Source organism: Monodon monoceros, unplaced genomic scaffold (genome assembly GCF_005190385.1).
Source record: "Monodon monoceros isolate NGI ecotype Baffin Bay Population unplaced genomic scaffold, NGI_Narwhal_1 Super_Scaffold_12, whole genome shotgun sequence".
NCBI lineage: Eukaryota > Metazoa > Chordata > Mammalia > Artiodactyla > Monodontidae > Monodon > Monodon monoceros.
The window spans coordinates 59,620,314-59,643,334 of record NW_021703768.1 but is presented as its reverse complement, the minus strand read 5'-3'; the positions used below and the strand labels follow the sequence as shown (position 1 = coordinate 59,643,334).

General features: G+C 36.6%; 1 protein-coding gene across 2 annotated transcripts in view; it reads left to right on the top strand.

Annotated features, from left to right (window-relative positions):
• The window catches only part of COL4A3BP (collagen type IV alpha 3 binding protein), a 126,803-nt gene extending 106,046 nt beyond the window's left edge, over positions 1–20,757 (top strand). For both annotated transcript variants that reach the window (XM_029216340.1, XM_029216339.1), the window contains 7 exons: positions 1,410–1,505; positions 9,275–9,407; positions 10,254–10,324; positions 13,731–13,859; positions 14,405–14,534; positions 15,766–15,902; positions 19,335–20,757. In XM_029216340.1, the coding sequence (XP_029072173.1) occupies positions 1,410–1,505; positions 9,275–9,407; positions 10,254–10,324; positions 13,731–13,859; positions 14,405–14,534; positions 15,766–15,893 (687 nt within the window). In that variant the 3' untranslated portion in view covers positions 15,894–15,902; positions 19,335–20,757. The remainder of the gene's footprint in view (positions 1–1,409; positions 1,506–9,274; positions 9,408–10,253; positions 10,325–13,730; positions 13,860–14,404; positions 14,535–15,765; positions 15,903–19,334) is intronic.
• The last annotated feature ends 2,264 nt before the right edge of the window (positions 20,758–23,021 follow it).

The following is a 23,021-nucleotide window of genomic DNA, read 5'->3' as shown; positions in this document are numbered from 1 at the left end:
AAATAATATATTATGTAATGTTTATTTAGTACGAAACTAGATTGTAGAATTTCCTCATAATCATTTTATCAAAAACTTCTCTGGTGATCATTGCCAATTAAAGAGATACTTAAAGCCATAACTACTTTCAGTAACCAAAATTGCATTCTGAAATCCAGAAAACTTGGTTTACACATCACAATAACATATTGATAACATCCTTTTGTGTAGAAAAATTATATCCCCAGGGTGAATAATTTTCAGATCTCTGCTCCCAAAGCATTCATGTATTTATTTTAAAACACATGTAAACCTGGTTCTTATGTTTCCCTGACAAATGCAATAGACTTTATGTAAAATAAGTAATTAAACTTAGGAATAAATCTTAAAATTGAAGTATATAATATGCATATTTTTCAACTCTTTTCTGCCTTCTCTTAATAATATTACTAGGTAAAACAAAATTATGAGTAAAAGTTTAGAAAATAGAACTTAGAAACTAAGTGTCTATGTGTAGATGGTAAAGGTGCCAGGTCCTTCAGAGATGATCTTTCTGTCACTTCAGTTCTGTTTAAAAATATGTTTCATAATAGGAAGGTTTCCAAAGAACACTTAAATGAAATCTTACCAATAAATCTGATTGAGGATTGTGGGAGTGTGAACTGTTTGACCTTATTTGCTTATAAAAAATGGGTAGGGGTAATTTGATAGTTAAAAGCAGAGGTTGCAATTTAAATTTAGTAAAAGAAATTTAGTAAGAAATTTAGTTAGAAATTTAGAAAGAATGAACTATTAATAAAAGGTGATAATTTGCAAATCTTTGTGTGTATGATTATTAGCATTGTCCCTAAAAGAGTTTAGACCAATGAAATTGGAATCAAATATGTAGAGGGATTGGTTATTTTTTAAGTTGGCTTATATTCATGATAAAAGAGGAGCTTATCAGTGAAATAACAAAAATCTTCTTACCTTTTTGTAGAGAAGTCTTGACAAATAACGAGCTTTCTAATATCTCTATATAGTCTTAATATAGGAACATTGGACTAGGTCATCTCTTTGTGCCCCTTTTACCCTTAATGTTCCATGATTTTATGCTTTAAGACATTATCTCTGTAAGGATGCATTTTATGATGAAGGAATAATTATTTTTTTGGTCACTTGATGCGCATTAGGCCAATATGTTATTAGAGTGAAGCACCTTCCTTCCCCGCATTTCTCCTTCCTGTCATTAACCTGGATATGATATCTGGAATGTGGACTAAAACTCTTCAACACTATATAAAACCTACTAACCTTTGTGCATTTGGTTGCTTAGCTTTCTAAGAACATCATTTCTGAACTGAAGTAAACTGAATACCATTCTGTTTTAGAGATTATGACATAGCTGTTAATTGGAGGAGGATTCTTATGGCTCTATTTTTCTTTTTAAGGTTGAAGAGATGGTGCAGAACCATATGACTTACTCATTACAGGATGTAGGTGGAGATGCCAATTGGCAGTTGGTTGTAGAAGAAGGAGAAATGAAGGTAATTCCCAGTGTATTGTTGTAGGTTGCTAATTGCAGCCCTGTTGCAATCATACTATATTATTACTATTGATATAAGTAAGATAGCATTTAAAATTTTCTTTTAAATAAATTATTACATGTGATCAAAGAAGCACTAAATATTGAGAAATAAAATGTCCTTTTGCTTCCCTGGTTTAGCTTTTACATAATTTCTTTATGATCATAATATAAATCTGTGCACAGATCATTCTGTTTTACCTAGGCCATGGAGAAAATAGTTTGGGGGTTTCAGTATGAACAGGTCATAATTAGCTGATGTCTCTCTCTTTGGATATTTGTCTCTTTTAATATACTAAATGTTGTGCCCAGGTGTCACTTTTTTCCCTCTTTGGTCTGTACCTCACTTCTTGGTCTTTCTCTCACTGCATCTTTTTTTGATATTTGGACATTGGTTAGCTAATCTTGCTCACATCCCTAAACACAGAAGACAGTAAGCGCAAGGAACAAGAGATTGAGAGCTGGGTTGAAAAGCAGCAGCAGCAGCATTGAACTTTGGATTACTTCATGCCCGAGGTGCTATGCTAACAATAAAGAGATGTTTAATAAGACTCCCTGCAAGCTGAAACTTTGGTTGGAGAAAGAGGACATTGACATTTAAAAGATTACTTAGGGCTTCCCTGGTGGCGTAGTGGTTGAGAGTCTGCCTGCCGATGCAGGGGACACGGGTTTGTGCCCCGGTCTGGGAAGATGAGTCCGCCTGCCGATGCAGGGGACACGGGTTTGTGCCCCGGTCCGGGAAGATCCCACATGCCGCGGAGCAGCTGGGCCTGTGAGCCATGGCCGCTGAGCCTGCGTGTCTGAGCCTGTGCTCCGCAACGGGAGAGGCCACAACAGTGAGAGGCCGCGTACCGCAAAAAAAAAAAAAAAATAGCTCCGTTGGATAACAGTGAGTGAAAAATACAGGTGAATAGTGGAGAAAAATTGGAAAAGAAAGAGATCTCTGATTTGAGACAGATTGTTTTACACTGAGGAGCATTTGAACTATGTCTAGAAATGGAAAGAAGGTTATGACAAAGATGAGGTGAGGGCATTTTAGAAAAGAAATATAACATGAGCTAAAACTTCAAAGCAAATTTTGTATTCAGTTTTGTATAGACTTTTGACCAGAATTATTCTAGCAAATGAGATACAATATTAGATGTTGGGATTTCCTCTCCTCCTGAATATGGAAGAAATTAAGAAATAAGATAGAGGAGATAGGCAAATGAGATACCAAAATGTTAGTTATAATTCTAATAAGCTGATTGGAGAGCATGAAGACCAGCTGCCATGAGGTCTTGCTAATATGTTACCCCAGAATTAAACATAGTACTTCTAAAAACTATTTTATTTATTTTTGTCTGTGTCGGGTCTTAGTTGCGGCATATGGGATCTTTGTTGCAGCACGCGGGATCTTTCATTGCAGTGCGTGGGCTTCTCTCTAGTTGTGGCACACAGGCTCCAGAGCACGTGGGCTCTGTAGTTGTGGCACATGGGCTCTCTGGTTGAAGCTTGGGGGCTCAGTAGTTACAGTGCACGGCATGTGGGATCTTAGTTCCCCACCAGGGATCGAACCTATGTCCCCTGCATTGAAAGGTGGATTCTTAACCACTGGACCACCAGGGAAGTCCCCTAAACATAATATTTCTGACATAGCTGGATAGTCCCAGGCCTTCCCCCACAAGAGCAAGCCCCAAAAGCAGACCAGCATACATCCTGTCCACAGGAGGAGGGGTTGAGCCAGGCCTGCCTAGTCTTCCTTCTGTGCTCACCATTCAGATGTCCCCATTTCCCCCCAAGGAGGAGGAAGTGAAAGGGTGAAGAGAAACCAGGAGTGATAGTCTAGATGATGGTCTTCCACGTGGAATGAGTGGTAGAGAAAAAGTTCTCCTACAACTTTAGAGAGAGAGAAATTGGGGCTGGATTATGGGGAGTATAAAATAACCTACTAAACAGAATTTTCTGTTGTCTGTAGCAGTAGGCTAGCCATTGTACACAAAGTAACATTTTTGGAGGACTAGGCTGATAGGGATGAAACTAAAGACCAAGAAAACCACTTCAGAGAGTCAGGTATGAGGTCATTAAAGCTTACCTAAAAAAAGTATCCAGGGCTTCCTTGGTGGCACAGTGTTTAAGAATCCGCCTGCCAGTGCAGGAGACACATGTTCGAGCTCTGGTCCAGGAAGATCCCACATGCCCCAGAGCAACTAAGCCCATGCACCACAACTGCTGAGCCCACACTCCACAACAAGAGAAGCCACGACAATGAGAAGTCCACACACTGCAACAAAGAGTAGCCCCGTTCGCTGCAGCTAGAGAAAGCCCGCACACAGCAACAAAGACCCAACGCAGCCAAAAATAAAATAAATAAAATAAAAATTTAAAAAAAAAGTATCCAATAGTAGAAAAGTCTACTTTTCTACATCCATCTACTATGGATGTCTTATAGAAGATTAGTAATGAGCTTAATAGCTACATGAAATGTGAGGGAAGGAATCAAAAGTCTAGAGTTCCCAGTTTCCATGACTGGGAAAATATCAGTCCCAATAGCATGAATAAGTATGTAAGGAAAGGTACTTTGGAGAGAGAGATTGTAAAAGAAAAATAATGTGAAATGCCTCACAGTGTTTGGCACCATAGGCACTCCATAAATTGAGAGCTGGTTTATTCATTTTTCAAAAGAACTTACTACAGAGCTGTCTAAAGTAGCAAACCCTCTATAATTTTGAAGTAATTAATTTTGTTCAGCAGTTTATGTATACAGTCTCAATATTTAAAGCAAGATAGACCTTTAGGTTTGCAGCCTCAGTATTTAAAAGCAAGATATGATTGATCTTTAAGCGATTTTAGCTTTCCATCATTGGTTCAACAAATTATTGAGTGCCTACTGTGTTTCAGATACTGTTCTAGATGGTGGGGATACAACATTGATCAGAGCTGCCTTAAGTCATTGTCCCTAAGGAGATTATGTTCCAACTAGCTTTATTTGGCCTTCTTAGCCATGTTGAATGGTCTTTGAGAATGTTCAGTAAATAATGCCTAATTTAAATTGATATATTTACTCCTTCAACGACTCACAGTAATTTAGTCATTCATCATATATGCATTATGTTTCATAGTTGGTGTTTACCTTGGATTTGTAGGGGTTTTTTTGTGCTTTTTTTTTTTGCAGTACGCTGGCCTCTCACTGCTGTGGCCTCTCCCACAACAGAGCACAGGCTCCGGACGCGCAGGCCCAGCGGCCATGGCTCACGGGCCCAGCCGCTCCGCGGCATGCGGGACCCTCCCGGACTGGGGCACGAACCCGTGTCCCCTGCATCGGCAGGCGGACTCCCAACCACTGTGCCACCAGGGAGGCCCGGATTTGTAGTTTTAAATATTTTTATGTGGTAATAATTTGAAATTTTAAACTTTTCGGCAGAATATTTATGTTCCATAAGTATATTTTCATACATAAAATTCTAAAAAGCTGCTAAATGATAAAACATGACTTCAAGTTTGTAGTTTTGGGGTTGGATTTTTTTTTTTAACATGTTTGGGGTTTTTTTTATTGTTTTTTTAACATCTTTATTGAAGTATAATTGCTTTACAATGGTGTGTTAGTTTCTGCTTTATAACAAAGTGAAGCAGCTATACATATACATATATGCCCATATCTCCTCCCTCTTGCATCTCCCTCCCACCCTCCCTATTCCACCCCTCTAGGCGGTCACAGAGGACCAAGCTGATCTCCCTGTGCTATGTGGCTGCTTCCCACTAGCTATCTATTTTACATTTGGTAGTATTTATAAGTCCATGACACTCTCTCACTTCGTCGCAGCTTACCCTTCCCCCTCCCCATGTCCTCAAGTCCATTCTCTATGTCTGCGTCTTTATTCCTGTTCTGCCCCTAGGTTCTTCAGAACCTTTTTTTTTTTTTAGATTCCATATGTATGTGTTAACATATGGTATTTGTTTTTCTCTTTCTGACTTACTTCACTCTGTATGACAGACTCTAGGTCCATCCACCTCGCTACAAATAACTCAATTTCGTTTCTTTTTATGGCTGAGTAATATTCCATTATATGTATATGTGCCACATCTTCTTTATCCATTCATCCGTCAGTGAACAATTAGGTTGCTTCCATGTCCTGGCTATTGTAAATAGAGCTGCAATGAACATTGTGGTACATGACTCTGAATTATGGTTTTCTCGGGGTATATACCCAGTATTGGGATTGCTGGGTCATATGGTAGTTCTATTTGTAGTTTTTTAAGGAACCTCCATACTGTTCTCCATAGTGGCTGTATCAATTTACATTCCCACCAACAGTGTAAGTGGGTTCCCTTCCCTCCACAACCTCTCCAGAATTTATTCTTTGTAGATTTTTTTGATGATGGCCATTCTGACTGGTGTGAGGTGATACCTCATTGTGGTATTGATTTGAATTTCTCTAATGACTAGTGATGTTGAGCATTCTTTCATGTGTTTGTTGGCAATTTGTATATCTTATTTGGAGAAATGTCTATTTAGCTCTGCCCATTTTTGGATTGTGTTGTTTGTTTTTTTGATGTTGAGTTGCATGAGCTGCTTGTAAATTTTGGAGGTTAATCCTTTGTCAGTTGCTTCATTTGCAAATATTTTCTCCCATTGTGAGGGTTGTCTTTTCGTCTTCTTTATGGTTTCCTTTGCTGTGCAAAAGCTTTTAAGTTTCATAAGATCCCATTTGTTTATTTTTGTTTTTATTCCATGTCTCTAGAAGGTGGGTCAAAAAGGATCTTGCTATGATTTATGTCAGAGAGTGTTCTGCCTATGTTTTCCTCTAAGAGTTTGATAGTGTCTGGCCTTACATTTAGGTCTTTAATCGTTTTTGAGTTTATTTTTGTGTATGGTGTTAGGGAGTGTTCTAATTTCATTCTTCCACATGTAGCTGTCCAGTTTTCCCAGCACCACTTATTGAAGAGGCTGTCTCTCTTTTCTCCATTGTGTATTCTTGCCTCCTTTATCAAAAATAAGGTGACCATATGTGCATGGGTTTATCTCTGGGCTTTCTATGCTGTTCCATTGATCTATATTTCTGTTTTTGTGCCAGTACCATACTGTCTTGATTACTGTAGCTAGGTAGTATAGTCTGAAGTCTGGGAGCCTGATTCCAACAGCTCCATTTTTCTTTCTCAAGATTGCTTTGGCTATTTGGGGTCTTTTGTGTTTCCATGCAAATTGTGAAATTTTTTGTTCTAGTTTTGTGAAAAATGCCATTGGTAGCTTGATAGGAATTGCATTGAATCTGTAGTCTTTGGGTAGTAGAGTCATTTTCACAATGTTGATTCTTCCAATCCAAGAACATGGTATATCTCTCCATCTGTTTGTATCATCTTTAATTTCTTTCATCAGTGTCTTATAGTTTTCTGCATACAGGTCTTTTGTCTCCTTCAGTAGGTTTATTCCTAGGTATTTTATTCTTTTTGTTGCAGTGGTAAATGGGAGTGTTTCCGTAATTTCTCTTTCAGATTTTTCATCATTAGTGGATAGGAATGCAAGAGATTTCTGTGCATTAATTTTGTATCCTGCTACTCTACCAAATTCATTGATTAGCTCAAGTAGTTTTCTGGTAGCATCTTCAGGATTCCTCTATGGATAGTATCATGTCATCTGCAAACAGTGACAGCTTTACTTCTTCTTTTCCAATTTGGATTCCTTTTATTTCTTTTTCTTCTCTGATTGCTGTGGCTAAAACTTCCAAAACTATGTTGAATAATAGTGGTGAGAGTGGGCAACCTTGTCTTGTTCCTGATCTTAGTGGAAATGGTTTCGGTTTTTCACCATTGAGAATGATGTTGGCTGTGTGTTTATCATATCTGGCCTTTATTATGTTGAGGTAAGTTCCCTCTATGCCTACTTTCTGGAGGATTTTTATTATAAATGGGTGTTGAATTTTGTCAAAAGCCTTTTCTGCATCTATTGAGATGATCATATGGTTTTTCTTCTTCAATTTGTTAATATGGTGTATCACATTGATTGATTTGTGTTTATTGCAGAATCCTTGCATTCCTGGGATAAACCCCACTTGATCGTCATGGTGTATGATCCTTTTAATGTGCTGTTGGATTCTGTTTGCTTGTATTTTGTTGAGGATTTTTGCATCTGTATTCATAAGTCGTATTGGCCTGTAGTTCTCTTTCTTTGTGACATCTTTGTCTGGTTTTGGTATCAGGGTGATGGTGGCCTCGTAGAATGAGTTTGGGAGTGTCCCTCCCTGTGCTGTATTTTGGAAGAGTTTGAGAAGGATAGGTGTTAGCTCTCCTCCAAATGTTTGATAGAATTCGCCTGTGAGCCTTCTGGTCCTGGACTTTTGTTTGTTGGAAGATTTTTAATCACAGTTTCCATTTCAGTGCTTGTGATTGGTCTGTTTATATTTTCTATTTCTTCCTGGTTCAGTCTCTGAAGGTTGTGCTTTTCAAAGAATTTGTCCATTTCTTCCAGATTGTCCATTTTATTGGCATATAGTTGCTTGTAGTAATCTCTCACGATCCTTTGTATTTCTGCAGTGTCAGTTGTTACTTCTCCTTTTTCATTTCTAATTCTATTGATTTGAGTCTTCTCCCTTTTTTTCTTGATGAGTCTGGCTAATGGATTATCAATTTTGTTTATCTTCTCAAAGAGCCAGCTTTTAGTTTTATTGATTTTTGCTATTGTTTCCTTCATTTCTTTTTCTTTTATTTCTGAGCTGATCTTTATGATTTCTTTCCTTCTGCTAACTTTGGGGGTTTTTTTTTTGTTCTTCTTTCTCTAATTGCTTTAGGTTTAAGGTTAGGTTGTTTATTTGAGATGTTTCTTGTTTCTTCAGGTAGGATTGTATTGCTATAAACTTCCCTCTTAGAACTGCTTTTGCTGCATCCCATAGGTTTTGGGTTGTCATGTTTTCATTGTCCTATGTTTCTAGGTATTTTTGATTTCCTCTTTGATTTCTTCAGTGATCTCTTGGTTATTAAGTAGTGTATTGTGTAGCCTCCATGTGTTTGTATTTTTTACAGATTTTTTCCTGTAATTGGTATCTAGTCTCATAGCATTGTGGTCAGAAAAGGTACTTGATACGATTTCAATTTTCTTAAATTTACCGGGGCTTGATTTGTGACCCAAGATATGATCTGTCCTAGAGAGTGTTCCATGAGCATTTGAGAAGAATGTGTATTCTGTTGTTTTTGGTTGGAATGTCCTATAAATATCAATTAAGTCCATCTTGTTTAATGTATCATTTAAAGCTTGTGTGTCCTTATTTATTTTCATTTTGGATGATCTGTCCATTGGTGAAAGTGGGGTGTTAAAGTCCCCTACTATGATTGTGTTACTGTCAATTTCCCCTTTTATGGCTGTTAGCATTTGCCTTATGTGTTGAGGTGCTCCTATGTTGGGTACATAAATATTTACAATTGTTATATCTTCTTGGATTGATCCCTTGATCATTATGTAGTGTCCTTCTTTGTCTCTTGTAATAGTCTTTATTTTAAAGTCTATTTTATCTGATATGAGAATTGCTACTCCAGCTTTCTTTTGATTTCCATTTACATGGAATATCTTTTCCCATCCCCTCACTTTCAGTCTGTACGTGTCCCTAGGTCTGAAGTGGGTCTCTTGTAGACAGCATATATACAGGTCTTGTTTTTCGTATCCATTCAGCCAGTCTGTGTCTTTTGGTTGAAGCATTTAATCCATTTACATTTAAGGTAATTATCAATATGTATTAACATGTTTTAAAATATATCCTCTAGGTATACAGAAGAGAAGTAGAAGAAAACGGGATTGTTTTGGATCCTTTGAAAGCTACCCACGCAGTTAAAGGTGTTACAGGACATGAGGTCTGCAATTACTTCTGGAATGTTGATGTTCGCAATGATTGGGAAAGTAAGCTGCCATTATTAGTATATTTTGATAAAATTATTAGTTTGAATTTAATACCAAATCTAACCTGGCTTTCTACATCTGATCTATGGTTTACAAAGTCAATATAGAAAATATCTGGAGAATCGTATAGGGAACTGATAATACCTTACATTTAAATAGAGCTTTTCACTGTACAGAATGCTTCTCAGTAAGGTATAGCATTTGATCTGCTACCTCAATGATCCTGTGTGATAGGTAGGTAATAAAGTAAAATTCAGATAGCTCAAGTGACTTGTCATAGATCACAGAACTAATTATTGGAAAAGCCAGGACTAAAATAAAAGGTTTCTGTTTTATCATCTTCTCTTTTCCTAGACTGTTTTGTTTCCATCATAAATTGTAGATGAATCCTGCTGTGGTTTGTTTAGAGTTATTTGATCCCCTCAGGCATCAAATTTCATAAATATGGGTACTTCTGAACAACATGTTTATCAATGGCAGTTTGACACTCTCACAAACATAGTCACCTAAACCTAAATAGAACAGCTTATTCAGCTTCAATAAATTAAGGATTATAGGGAGGGGAGGGGTCATAGTGTTAGGGAATAATTTGTGCCCTAGTGATGAAATGGTGATTAGAATTGCTTTCTTGCGATGGAAGCTAATGAGATTTCCTGGTGATTAGGTCTCACAGCCACCACCTGTAGCCCTAATACTAAACCGCTTTCCATTTGGACTTAGCCTATGTAGGGCAGGATCCTGTTCATTTTACTATAATGTCCATTCGTAATTGACTTTCTCAATAATCACATTCTGGGAAAAGGTAATATATCTTTTTTGACTACTAACATTTTTTCTTCATTGCAGCAACTATAGAAAACTTTCATGTGGTGGAAACATTAGCTGATAATGCAATCATCATTTATCAAACGCACAAGGTAAATATTTTTTCATCCCAAAAGGATTCCAGCGTAGTTCAAACAGAAACATATAAATTCTCTAAAGTAAAATTTGCGAGGAAATTAAGTGCCACAAAAGATTTAAAGACTTTATTAATAATTCATGAATTTCATGTATTTGAAAGGTAATTTCAGTTTATTTAAAGCAGAAATGGGTGAAAATAAGAACCTTAGAAATATCCAGAAACAGTGTGTTTGACAAAGATGTACAGTTAGTTCTGCAAACTTTTAAGTCTGAACAAGAAAGTACGAAAATCCACTTAAATGTTTTTCTAGCATCTAGTCTCTAGAGGAGATAGATGAATTACCAAATATGAAAGTGAATCAGTTTCCTGTGAGAATAATAAGGAAATGCAAAGTATGTTATTAGTCTATGTTAAGACTCAGAAGTAAAGGTGATCTAAGTGGATTATCTGACATCAAGGGAAAATTGCTGAGCATCAGCTATTGAGAGGATGGTCATACACCAGAGCACAAAGAAACATTGTCATTTAAATTGGTTGCCTTTCACTTCATTTCTTCCTCTGTTAATGTAGATATTTAAATTATAGAATATTTATCTTATTCTGCTCTGTTTCCTTTCTGAAAATTGCCAAATATTATATTGAATAAACAATAATAAAATAAATTAAAAATTTGTAGAGATCTGCCAAAAACAATATTGTATGTTATATAAGAAACATGATAATTCAGTAAGTACTTCATTTTTCTTTTTTAAAATAATTTTTAACTGAGCTGAATATTTGAAAATATTTTAGGTTTGCTGTGTATATCTTGAGCTCAGTCTTGTCATCTGAGGCATCTTATATTTAACGACTATGACCTAGGCTTCCTTTTACATAACAGCTACTCAAGAAATGTATAACAATGAAGATTCTGTTTCAACCTACTGATTGAGGGGGGTCAAAAGTGAAGTCTAAAATTTAGTAGACTTTAAAATATTAGTTGTCCTGTAATTTGCAATGAAAATAAATGACCAGTCATTTAGAATCAGAAGACTCTTATTCTGTGAAGATAATTGATCCTGGAAAATGGTCTGCTGAAAGTACTTCACTTGGTAAATAGTAGATGGAGGGGAGGAATATATAGATTATATTAGGATTATTTCTGGAAAAATAAAACTAAAAATTATTAAAATAATGTACTTTATATGTAACAAAATTTAAGTTACAGTTGTAATTATTTGAATAAATGACTTGTCCTGGCATAATTTTTTCAACAAAATCCAATAACTATTCAACATCTTTCTCTTTAAATTTGGCTTCTTTTATAATATGGTCTTAAAAAGGGCTTCTCATCTCTTGATATTTGTCATTCTCACTCTTTAAATTTCTGTCTTATCATCATCCTTGTGGATTTGTATCCATTAGTTCTAATATGGCCACATTTTCATTTATTACTGGTTCACATACATTTGCCCAGCACTGCTTTCATCAACTTAATGAAACTTTGTATCTTTAAAAGATGAACCGTTTCACTTTGCAAATGCTTTGTGTTGTATTGACACTGAGTTGTTGGCGATTTATTAAATTCAGCAGTCGGGAAAGACCCTGTGCATATTTTCTCTCATTTAAAAGTACATAGTCCCAGTTTACAGAGACCTAGGTTCCATGTCATTCCAACAGGATGAAGTTGGAAGATTAAATTACTGGTTTGGAATTCTTTAAATATGATTATGATATCAAAGGAGCATGCTCTTTCCCTAATATACTTGCTTTTAAAATCTTCGCTCTGAACAGTTGAAACAGAGGTTTAATACTATACTTAAAAGTGGGGCTTCCCTGGTGGCACAGTGGTTGAGAATCTGCCAGCTAATGCAGGGGACACGGGTTCGAGCCCTGGTCTGGGAGGATCCCACGTGCCGCGGAGCAGCTAGGTCCGTGAGCCACAACTACTGAGCCTGCGCGTCTGGAGCCTGTGCTCCGCAACAAGAGAGGCCGTGATAGTGAGAGGCCCGCGCACCGCGATGAAGAGTGGCCCCCGCTTGCCACAACTAGAGAAAGCCCTCGCACAGAAACAATGACCCAACACAGCAAAAATAAATAAATTACTAAACTCCTACCCCAGACATCTTCTTTTTTTTAAAAAAAAAAAAAAAAAAAGTGGACTAATGGGGCTTCCCTGGTGGCACAATGGTTAAGAATCCGCCTGCCAATATAGGGGACACAGGTTTGAGCCCTGGTCTGGGAAGATCCCACATGCTGCGGAGCAACTAAGCTCATGGGCCACAACTACTGAGCCTGCGCTCTAGAGCCTGCATGCCACAACTACTGAAGCCTGTGTGCCTAGAGCCCGTGCTCTGCAACAAGAGAAGCCACAACAATGAGAAGCCTGATCACTGCTACAAAGAGTAGCCCCCGCTCACCGCAACTAGAGAAAGCCCACGCACAGCAACGAAGACCCAACATAGCCAAAAATGAAAACTATAAAAAAAAAAAAAGTGGACTAATGGCTGTGGGAGGGGCTAATGCGGAGTGATTGCTTAATGGGTACAGAGTTTCTGTTGGGAGTGATGACACATTTAGAACTAGATAGTGGTGGTATTTACATAACATTGTGAATATAGTTAAGGCCACTGAATTGTACACTTAAAAATTATTTATATCGGGCTTCCCTGGTGGCACAGTGGTTGAGAGTCCGCCTGCCGAGGCAGGGGACACGGGTTCGCGCCCCGGTCCGGGAAGATCCCACATGCCACGGAGCGGCTGGGCCCGTGAGCCATGGCCGCTGAGCCTGCGTGTCCAGAGCCTGTGCTCCGCAACGGGAGAGGCCACAACAGTGAGAGGCCCGCATACAGCAAAAAAAAAAAAAATTATTTATATCATTTTGTGTTACATATATATTACCAAATTTAAAAAGAAGGAAGAATAGGGTCTTCCCTGGTGGTCCAGTTGTTAAGACTCCTCACTGCCAATGCAGGGAGGCTGGGGTTGGATCCCTGGTTGTGGAACTAGATCCCACATGCCTGCGTGCCACAACTAAGACCCGGAGCAGCCAAATAAATAAATAAACATTTTAAAAAGAAAAAAAAAAAAGAAATAGAACATTATTCCTTTGGTATGTTCTTCAAAGCCTTTAACTCAGTGTTCATAATCAATCCTTTGGTGGGTGCTTTCCATTTAAAATTTGACAGATGTTACCTTAAAGGCATTTATTAGTTTTACACTTGTTTCTTTGTTAGTTCCATATTATATATGAATAAAAAGTAGTTCAAATTTTGGGGACTTCCCTGGCGGTCCAGTGGTTTAAGACTCTGAGCTTCCGCTGCAGGGGGTGCGGGTTCAATTGCTGGTCAGGGAACTAAGATCCTGCATGCCACGTGGTGCGGCCAAAAAAAAAAAAAAAAGTAGTTCAAATTTTCAAAAGATTTGTACTTCTTCCACAGAGAGTGTGGCCTGCTTCTCAGCGGGATGTATTATATCTTTCTGCCATTCGAAAGATACCAGCCTTGACTGAAAATGACCCGGAAACTTGGATAGTTTGTAATTTTTCTGTGGATCACAGCAGTGCTCCTGTAAGTACATTGTATAAATGTGTATAATTGTACAATACAAAGCTAAATATACAACACAGGGCAAAAATGATAAACACATACCACACATACAGAGATAATTGATTTGAAAATGCTTCTTAAATTTTTGTTTATTAAAGTTGGCTTCTTGGAAGAGTATAGCCACTGTGTTATCTGAGGGCAACAGTCATGGCCATGAGCATCCCAGCAGGGTTGTTTTCCTTTCCTCCTGAGGTTAGATGAGACAGCTGAATGGGTAGTATAGGTAGGCTATTTCTCACAGTTGTCTCTCAAGCCATGATCAACTACTGGCAAAACCTCTGTGGTTTCTACCTCGGTTTAGCTCCTTTTACTACATAAGGGGGGAAAACCATTCCTGGTGTCGTATCAGCTTGGCATGTATTCTTTATTAGTGCTTAGGAGATTTTGTGGGAGATGTAGATGAGTTACGGTTTTGGTTAATCTAATGTAGAATTAGACCAGAAGAGGTTACAAAATACTGGGTATCTTCTACACTGGTGTTTTGTTTTTACTTTTTGTTTTGGCAGCTAAACAATCGATGTGTCCGTGCCAAAATAAATATTGCTATGATTTGTCAAACCTTGGTAAGCCCGCCAGAGGGAAACCAGGAGATTAGCAGGGACAACATTCTATGCAAGATTACATATGTAGCTAATGGTATGTATTTTGGTTTTGTTTTTGCTACTTGGGAATATGGATGTTTTTATTGTGATCTACATGATAACTGACAGTTTGGAAAAATACCATTTATAAATGTCTTTTTAGTTTTTATCCTTTAGATTTAGTAATTTTTAATTTGGAGAGATGTATATCAAAATTATCGGGAATCTTTCAAAATATACATGTCTGAATAACTGCTGTATCTGAATTTCTGAAGCTGGGGCTGGATAGGTAAATTTTTAAACTTCATCTTTAGATCACTATTACATATTATGGTTTTAAGAACTGTTTTACTAGATATTTGCCTAATAGAATATGTGTAATTAGGAAAATAAGCAACAGTGAGAAAGAAAATTAATACTTCTTTTTTTTCCCAAATTTTCAAAGACTATTTAGTGATTTAGAAAAATGTTTACAAAATAATGTTACGTGGGGTGAGAAAAAGCATATAAAATACCATTTCAATAATTTTTAAAAGAAGAAAAGAATATATATGTGAAAAGTTGGAAAGAAATACAACAAAATGTTAATATTGAATTGTTGCTTGGTTGTTGGATTACTGGAAATAGTTTTCTTCTTTTTTACTTTATAATTTTGGTTTTTTGTGTGTGTTTTTGTTTTTAATTGAAATAATAGTTGATATAAAATATGTTTCAGGTGAACAGTTCTTTTTCTTGTTGTCAGGCTTTTTAGTTTTCTGAATCTTTGCTCCCTGCTTCTTTCTTAATTGCTAGTGACTTATTTCACATCGGCCTACTGCTGGACAGCCCTGTTTATCACTTGTTATGGTTCCTTGCTACACCTATTTCCTACCTGCAGTAGTTACTGGAGTCCCTCTAATAAAACCTTCAAGCCTTCTTTATTACAGGGCCATCACAGCTAGTATGTTTAAAGAGACAACTATGCCTGAGCAAGTTACTATTTGATTATAGTAGAGTTCATTGAATAAATCTGCCTTAAGTAACCTAAAGTGTTGCTATACTAATATTTACTTATAATTTAGGGAACCAAGAACATTTTAGAACATTTTAGAACAGTAATAAATGCTTTCTTATTTGTTATCTGTTCTCATCTGGTGGTTAGTACAGTACTAAGTACTGAGTGGTGAAGACTTTTAAGAGATGCTTTTTCAATGTGAGGAATTTTTAAAAAACAAAGGAACAAAATGAGTGCTTTACGTGTATTTGGAGAATTATCTTAACAGTTTTCATTTTCCTTTGTCTCACAGTAAACCCTGGAGGATGGGCACCAGCCTCAGTGTTAAGGGCAGTGGCAAAGCGAGAGTATCCAAAGTTTCTAAAACGTTTTACTTCTTATGTACAAGAAAAAACTGCAGGAAAACCTATTTTGTTCTAGTATTAACAGGTACTGGAAAATATATGTTATTCTTTTTTTTAAACTTTATAGACTAATATGGCTCTGCAGACATTACAAGTTAGTTTTTGAAAGTAGTTTCTTTTACATGATGTTTCCAGATGTGAAGAGTTGTAGTTTTTGTAGCCTTTAAAACTTAATTTTTCATTGTTTTTTCTGTTTATGTTAGATAATGTCTGCTTAATTGAAGGAAATTTTAATATTATAGAACTATAAAATTTCAGAAGTACAAATCCCCTATTAGTGTTACGTTTGTTGTATTTTCTTCCAGATTTGTACATATGTATTGACATATATCTAAAAATTTTTTTTTCAAAGCATTATCTTGCAGCTTGCTTTTTCTACTTAACATATCTTGACTGTTAGTCCATATAAAGATATGAGACATACAAAACCATCTCATTCTTTTAACATCTGTTGTATAAATGTTGCAGAATTTATTAACCACTGTCCCATGTTAATGTCTGGTTGGTTCCATATTTCTACTGTCAAATAATGCTGCACTGACTGTCTTTGTGCAAGGAGCTGAACTCTTTAATTTTTCTTAAATGAGTGACATGTTAACATGGTTCAGAAGTCAAAAGTATGAAAAGATACACAGTAAAATTCATCCCCAGTCCCCTGCTCACCCAGTTCTGCACCACCACACTTGCCCCCCCCCCACACGCACACAAGTGTATAGCTGCTGTGAATATGTTCTTGTGTCTTTCCAGAGATGTTTCATTTTCACCTGAATAAGCAAATACAAGTGTATTCCTCCCACACATACACTTATTGTTATTGAAAGAAATTGCGTACTCTACTCAGGGTTCTGCATCTTGCTTCTGCATATGCTTTATCTCGAAGGTCTTTCCATATTGGTGCAGAGCTGCTTTATTCTTTGTTTATGGCTATGTAGAATCCCATTTGTATGGATGTACACAATTTATCTAACCAATTCTCCATTTGTAGATGTTAAAGTTGTTTCTAATTTTTGCTAGAGCACACAGTATTGCAGTCATATCCATATGTCATTTTGTATGTGGGTAAATTACTAGATGTGACACTGCTGGCACTTCTGGGGGGCTTGTGCATCTGTAATTTAGATATTGGCCTCTGTAGAGGTTGTATTAATTTACCATCTCACCAGCAATAACATGTTGGAATGCCTGTTTCTCTGACCCTCTCACACAATGTATGAAATGAAACTTTCTGATTTTTTTCCAACTTGATAGGTGAAAAATACTCTCCCAGTGTAGTTTAAATTGTGGTCCTCTTGGGAGTTCCCTGGTGGCCTAGTGGTTAGGATTCCAGAATCCCTGGTCGGGGAACTGAGGTTCCACAAGCCACGTGGCATGGCCAAAAAATAACTGTCATAGTCCTCTTATTACAAATGAATTTGAGCATCTTTTCATGCATTTGAGAACCATTTGTATAATTCAATTTCTGTGAAACTCTCTGAGTGTTAACATTTAAATTTGTAATAGATATTACCAAAGTATAATTCACAAGCAGTAAGTACTTATGACCGTCCTCTCATGCTCACCTACATTGACTGTTAAATCATTTGCTGAGAAATTTATATTCTTGAGTCAATTTCTTTAGATAAAAATAATATAGTTAATAACCATATACAGTTGATGCATGAATGTCGTGGGGGTCAGGAGCGCTGGCCCCCTGCACAGATGAAAATCGAGTATGACTTACAGTCCGCCCTCCATGTCCTAGGTGCCTCTGCATCGAGGATTCAACCAACCCCAGATCGTGTAGTACTGAAAGACATTTGCATGTAGTTGGATGTGCGCAGTTCAAAGCCATGTTGTTCAAGGGTCAACTGTAGTGATTATACTTTTAATTAAGTCTGGTTTCTGATAATGTTTATAGTGTGCTATTTCTTAAAAAAACAAAAAACAAAAACTCAAAGCCTAAATTTATTTTCAGACACAAACACAAGGGTTAGTGCATTGATGTCCCAGATATGTAGCTTTTCCCAGGAAAACAGGTTACATGAAAATGTTAAACAGGTTCTAGTCTTACTTCTCTGAATGGTTAGTGTTTGGGACAAAGCCTGACCTTTGAGGGATTCTCTTAAAGCATAAATGCACTGTTTTTAGGATATCTTGTACTTCAGAATTGTTGTGGCTCGATCTGGACACATAGCTTCTTATTGATTCTGTCACTGCACTGTATTTATCAAATACACTGAAAACGTGATGCCACATGATGGCATCAGGCTTGTCACCTTACTTAGCTGTGTGTCTCTCCCCACAGCCTTAAGATTTCTAGAGTTGCTGTTTGCTTGAACCAAGACCAAGCTTGCAGCTGTATCTGTTTTCCCTGTTCACCTTTACCTTCAGCCTTGCAGAGAAGGGTAGAAAATATAACTGGGTATTAAGCAAAAGAAATCAGAATGCAGTTATATAATAAAACATGCTCTCAACTATGTTTGAGAAGAATAATTTTGAAAATATTTGCAAAATACATGCTAACATGTCCACAGCATTTGCCTCTAAACTGTTGGATTTGGGGCATTGTTTTATTGACTGACTGTGTGTGTGCCCACGAGTGTACACATTCTTCTTTTGTGGACCTAGAGGGAAGGGCTCAAAATCCTTGGAAAAGAATTCATATTAGGGGAAGGAGATGGTACCATTGTTTGTGGACATGTGTGTGTGTGTGTAAAGATAGAACTGGAAAGACTCACTGGCCAAAACTTAGCTCTGGCCTTTGAGTCCAGATTGAGCTTCTTTCTGGCAGAGAACCAAATTTTCATTTACCTAAAATAAATCTTCATTTACCTAAAGTAATAATTGTTTCATAATAATTTTGGAAGATGTATGTATGAAGTGGATCCTAGCATTGAAACCTTAGGAAAGCTAACATTCTTAATTTTGGTGATGGAGAAATAGTAACTTTCAATAGTGTGTATCATCTTTAGAGAAATTCCATAAAGAGTTAATGAGGCCCAAAGATATTTAAAACTTAGTCAAAACTCTTAAACTCATTTGACACAGTATTTCTTAAGATAAGGCAGACCTCTTTCCCATAGCCTAAATAAATTTTTTTAATTCTTGATAAATGATATTGTATAGCATAGTTTTTATTGAACACTAAGAAGAAGGAAATTCCAGTTTATGGGGTACGGATCCAGAAACCTCTACTTGATTCCCTCTTTGCTTCTTGTAGCACATTGCCCTTTTTAATTTTTTCTAACTTTCAGAACATTTCTTATACCTTCTGTTCCTTTCTGATGATAAATTTCAAATATGTAAAGTTAATAATTTTATATTCTTAAAGGTGAAAAATCCTTAAAATATAAACTTTGATAAAGATTCTGTGCATTACATGAGTGCAGAAGGTAGGAGGAGTCTGTTCTGTTAGTCCTGCAGCTGTTAGTAAATAATACAGTGCTGAGTGTTTTACTTGTCATTTTCTTTCCTACAGTGACTGAAACAAGGCTGTGTGACATTCCATGTTGGAGGAAAAAAATTAAAAAACAAAATTGAATGCTCTAAGCTGGAACATAGGATCTATAGCCTTGTCTATGGCCCAACACCTTGGCCTTGTGTACAAAAATGAAGAAATACTGCAATAGCAAAGCTGAACATCTTAACACTAGCTGTCTTCTGCTAGATCTCCTCGCTCAGCATATAACTATAAATACATGTAAAATTACATGTATATGGCTATATTTTTATTTGCTTGCTCCTAGAAGAGAAAAAAAAATCAACTTTGAATCACAACTAGGAATCGATGCTTTAATTTTTGGAAACTTTTTCAGAATTTTTAATTTACTATGGTTTGGCCTAAGATCCTCAGTTGTACCAGGCTTTGTGCACAAGAGAAAAGCACAAAAGTTGGACGCACATGGGGCATGTGCTTTCTGTGCACCAAATTTCTGGATGGGGTTCTTTTTATAGGCCTACAGTCAAATCTGTGTCCAGAATTTTTTGACATTTTTGCTTTGTATAATCATAGAATTCATTGCTGCTGATTTCTATAATAATTCATGTTGTCATGTAAAGTGTCTCTTAATAACTGAGGGCTGTCAATAACCTGTGATTTCGCCTTTTCTATAGTCTTACTCCCATGAAGAACTTTGGTTCTGATGGAGAAAGAGTGAAAAGCTTTATTTTTTTCTCCAGATATCTTTATATTTCTATTGTATTTTTAGTTGTGTACTGTGTGCTACAGATTTTTTTCAGTTTGTTACAAACACAATTTGGTAATTTCTAAATTGGTTCTGCCTGCCTCCAAACAGAAACATCTGTACAACCTTATAGGCATAAACTACTTTCTGGTAAAACGGTCAGAATAAAATGAGCTCATGTTTTCCTGAAATTGGTGAGAGGGTATATGGTATTACATGTTCCAGCAAATCTCACTGTTTGAGTTTGGCATTTGATTCAATATTTCTAGTATTCAGTAACATGTGGTTGTTCTTCTAATTTGGGTCAGTTTAAAAGATACGTTGCGAGATATGCGTAGAAAATGTGGGCACCGCTCCTGTTTGCCTCTTGATCAGAAACTTCAGCAGGGCAGTAAAGAAGACCATGTGATTCAAACTGAAATTCTTTCTTTAGTTGCTGTAAGAAGTTAAACGTAAAATACTTTTTTTAGTTTTAGGCCCCTTTGAAAAACCCTGAAACATGGAGCAGAGGCAGGGAATGGTACTCATTGAAGTAGAAATGACCGCCCACTTCAGAATCTTCACTGTGTTTATACACAAATGTGTTTACGTAAATCAGAGGCATTTTGTAGATGCTTTGCTGACTTGTTCGTCTCTATAGAAACACAAAAACCAGACCCATTTTGTAAAGCAGGAAATCATGTCACGTGGAACATGTCCTGTATATATTTCCTACATGGTAATGGAGTCTTAATGATAAATGCAAGGTGATAATTTAATGATGGGATTAGTCTGATCACTTAATATACACAATCCTGGAAGTGAATTACTTGCATCAGATAAAGTGGTATTTATTAGTCTGTACAGAGAGGAAAATACATATAAAACATATGCTTACATTACATGCACGCAGATCTCATGCTCCATAAATCTTTTCTATTTTTTAATTTACCTTTCTCTAAATGATGTGCATGGAATATGCCTTATTACAGAAAAATACTATTCATAATTTGACTACAAGGAAAAAGTGCCTATATGGTGGTAATGCTAGTTAAGGCAAATAAGACAAATTATCTTATCAGTTTACTACATCACCAGTTAACATTTTATATTGTGATGTTTAAAAAAGAAAAGTTTATACCTCAAATGTGTATTTTATTTTACAATCAGTTGTGGGATTGGGGTTGGGAGTATGGGAGGGTTGGGGAGGGAAGGTTTATTCACCATAGTAGCCACTGATGGGAATCTTCAAAAACAATTCTATATGCCCACTATAAATGTTTCTCTGTTTGCCATTTCTGGTACTATCATGACTAAATTGGATAGCTTTATTTTACAAAGGTATGGAAAGTTTACAGAGCAGTGTCTAAACCTACATTAGTTGCATTTGCACTAAATGTTAATGATATACTTTTGCAATTCTGTAAATGATTACAGGAAAAATATTTGTATTAAAAAAAAGAAGAAAAGTAAAGGATACATTTTACCTTCAGGTAATTGCACTGGTACTTCACTAGGGTTAATCCTGCCCAACCAGATTTAGAAATGAGTTGGGGAATATGAAAGGAGTTTAAAAGAGATCGAAATTTGGAGAGGTACTAGCCCTTTAGACAGCATTCAGACCCTCTAGAATTATTTCCATAAGGCTAATTCCTACATATTGAATATACATGATGTTTTCTCATCCACAGTTATTTCCTACTTCTCTTCCCCAAGCAAAAAAAAAATATATCATTTTACTCTCTTTTCTACTCAGTTACTCTTTTGTACTGTGATAGAAACATGAAAAATATTGGTGATGAGGGGTTTTGTCCCTGAGTGCCCACTGTACAGTTCAAGAGAGCACAGTATTTCACTTGTAATTCAGGGCTCCTGATTTTGAGATGGAGGGTGTCATAGCAGCTCTTGATTTGGGTTTGCCACAGGGGTAGCCAGACCAAGGAAGAGGATGACTGGGAGGGATGTAGGAATACAAAAGAAGGAAAAGGAGGAATGGGGTTCCCATTTGTTCAGTTTCATCAACTAATTTGTACTCCTATACAACATCAGTGTCAATTGCTATTGAGAAAATTTTAGTTGGGCTGAGCTGGTTCTCTTGTGAAATTGTGCTGATTATCTTTAAGCTTATCAGTTGTTTGTCCAGTTAAACACTTTCACCACTATTTGATCCAAGTTGTACAGACAGTGTATTTGGATTATTGTCATTGTTCATCTACAAACTCAAAACATAATCATTTTAAAGTACCTTGGGAGTGTGTAGAGTGTATTCTAAATAGCTTTATGATCCTGGTGATGTTTTTAAAAAATAATAAAGTTGGATCTTCCATGTTACAATCACAAAATTAAAACCAGTATTTAAAAGTGGAAAAGTATTAAAATATTATGGACAAATGTGCTTGCTTGATTGTTTTTCTTAACCCCCAGGTACTGCCCTACATAATTCTCTGAGTAGTTAAGAGCTTGAAATACTCCAGTTCAATGTTCTTCAAACTGTATGTTGTAACCCGGTTGGGCATCAAGAAAACTACTGAGTTGCAACCTAAAAAAATTTTAAGAAAGTAGAACAGAATGGAATAGATCAAATACATAGGATGTAATAAAGGTAAATATTTTGTGAACCTTTTTACATATATGTGTGTATGTATGTATATGCATGTATTGTATATACACACACAGACGTGTGTGTGTGTGTAGTAGGTTACAGTTTTAAATGATTTTTTTTTTTTTTTACTATGGACCCTGGTCCAAAAGTTTGTTTTCAGTTGCTAGAGAGTGAAGCCGTATGCAGCTGGGTGTTTCTAAAACCCAGCCAGTCATACACACATGAAAGTTAGCTATATGCGTTTAACCATAAAAAAATCATCCCTCATTTATTTAAATAATATGGCCAGCTCCACTTGTTACACTCGGAATTTACACCCTAGAACCACAATGAGATGGGAAGTGTGGATTTGCAGTTCACTTGGTCGTTGGTTTCCTCCATATTGAAAGGCACTGAGCAT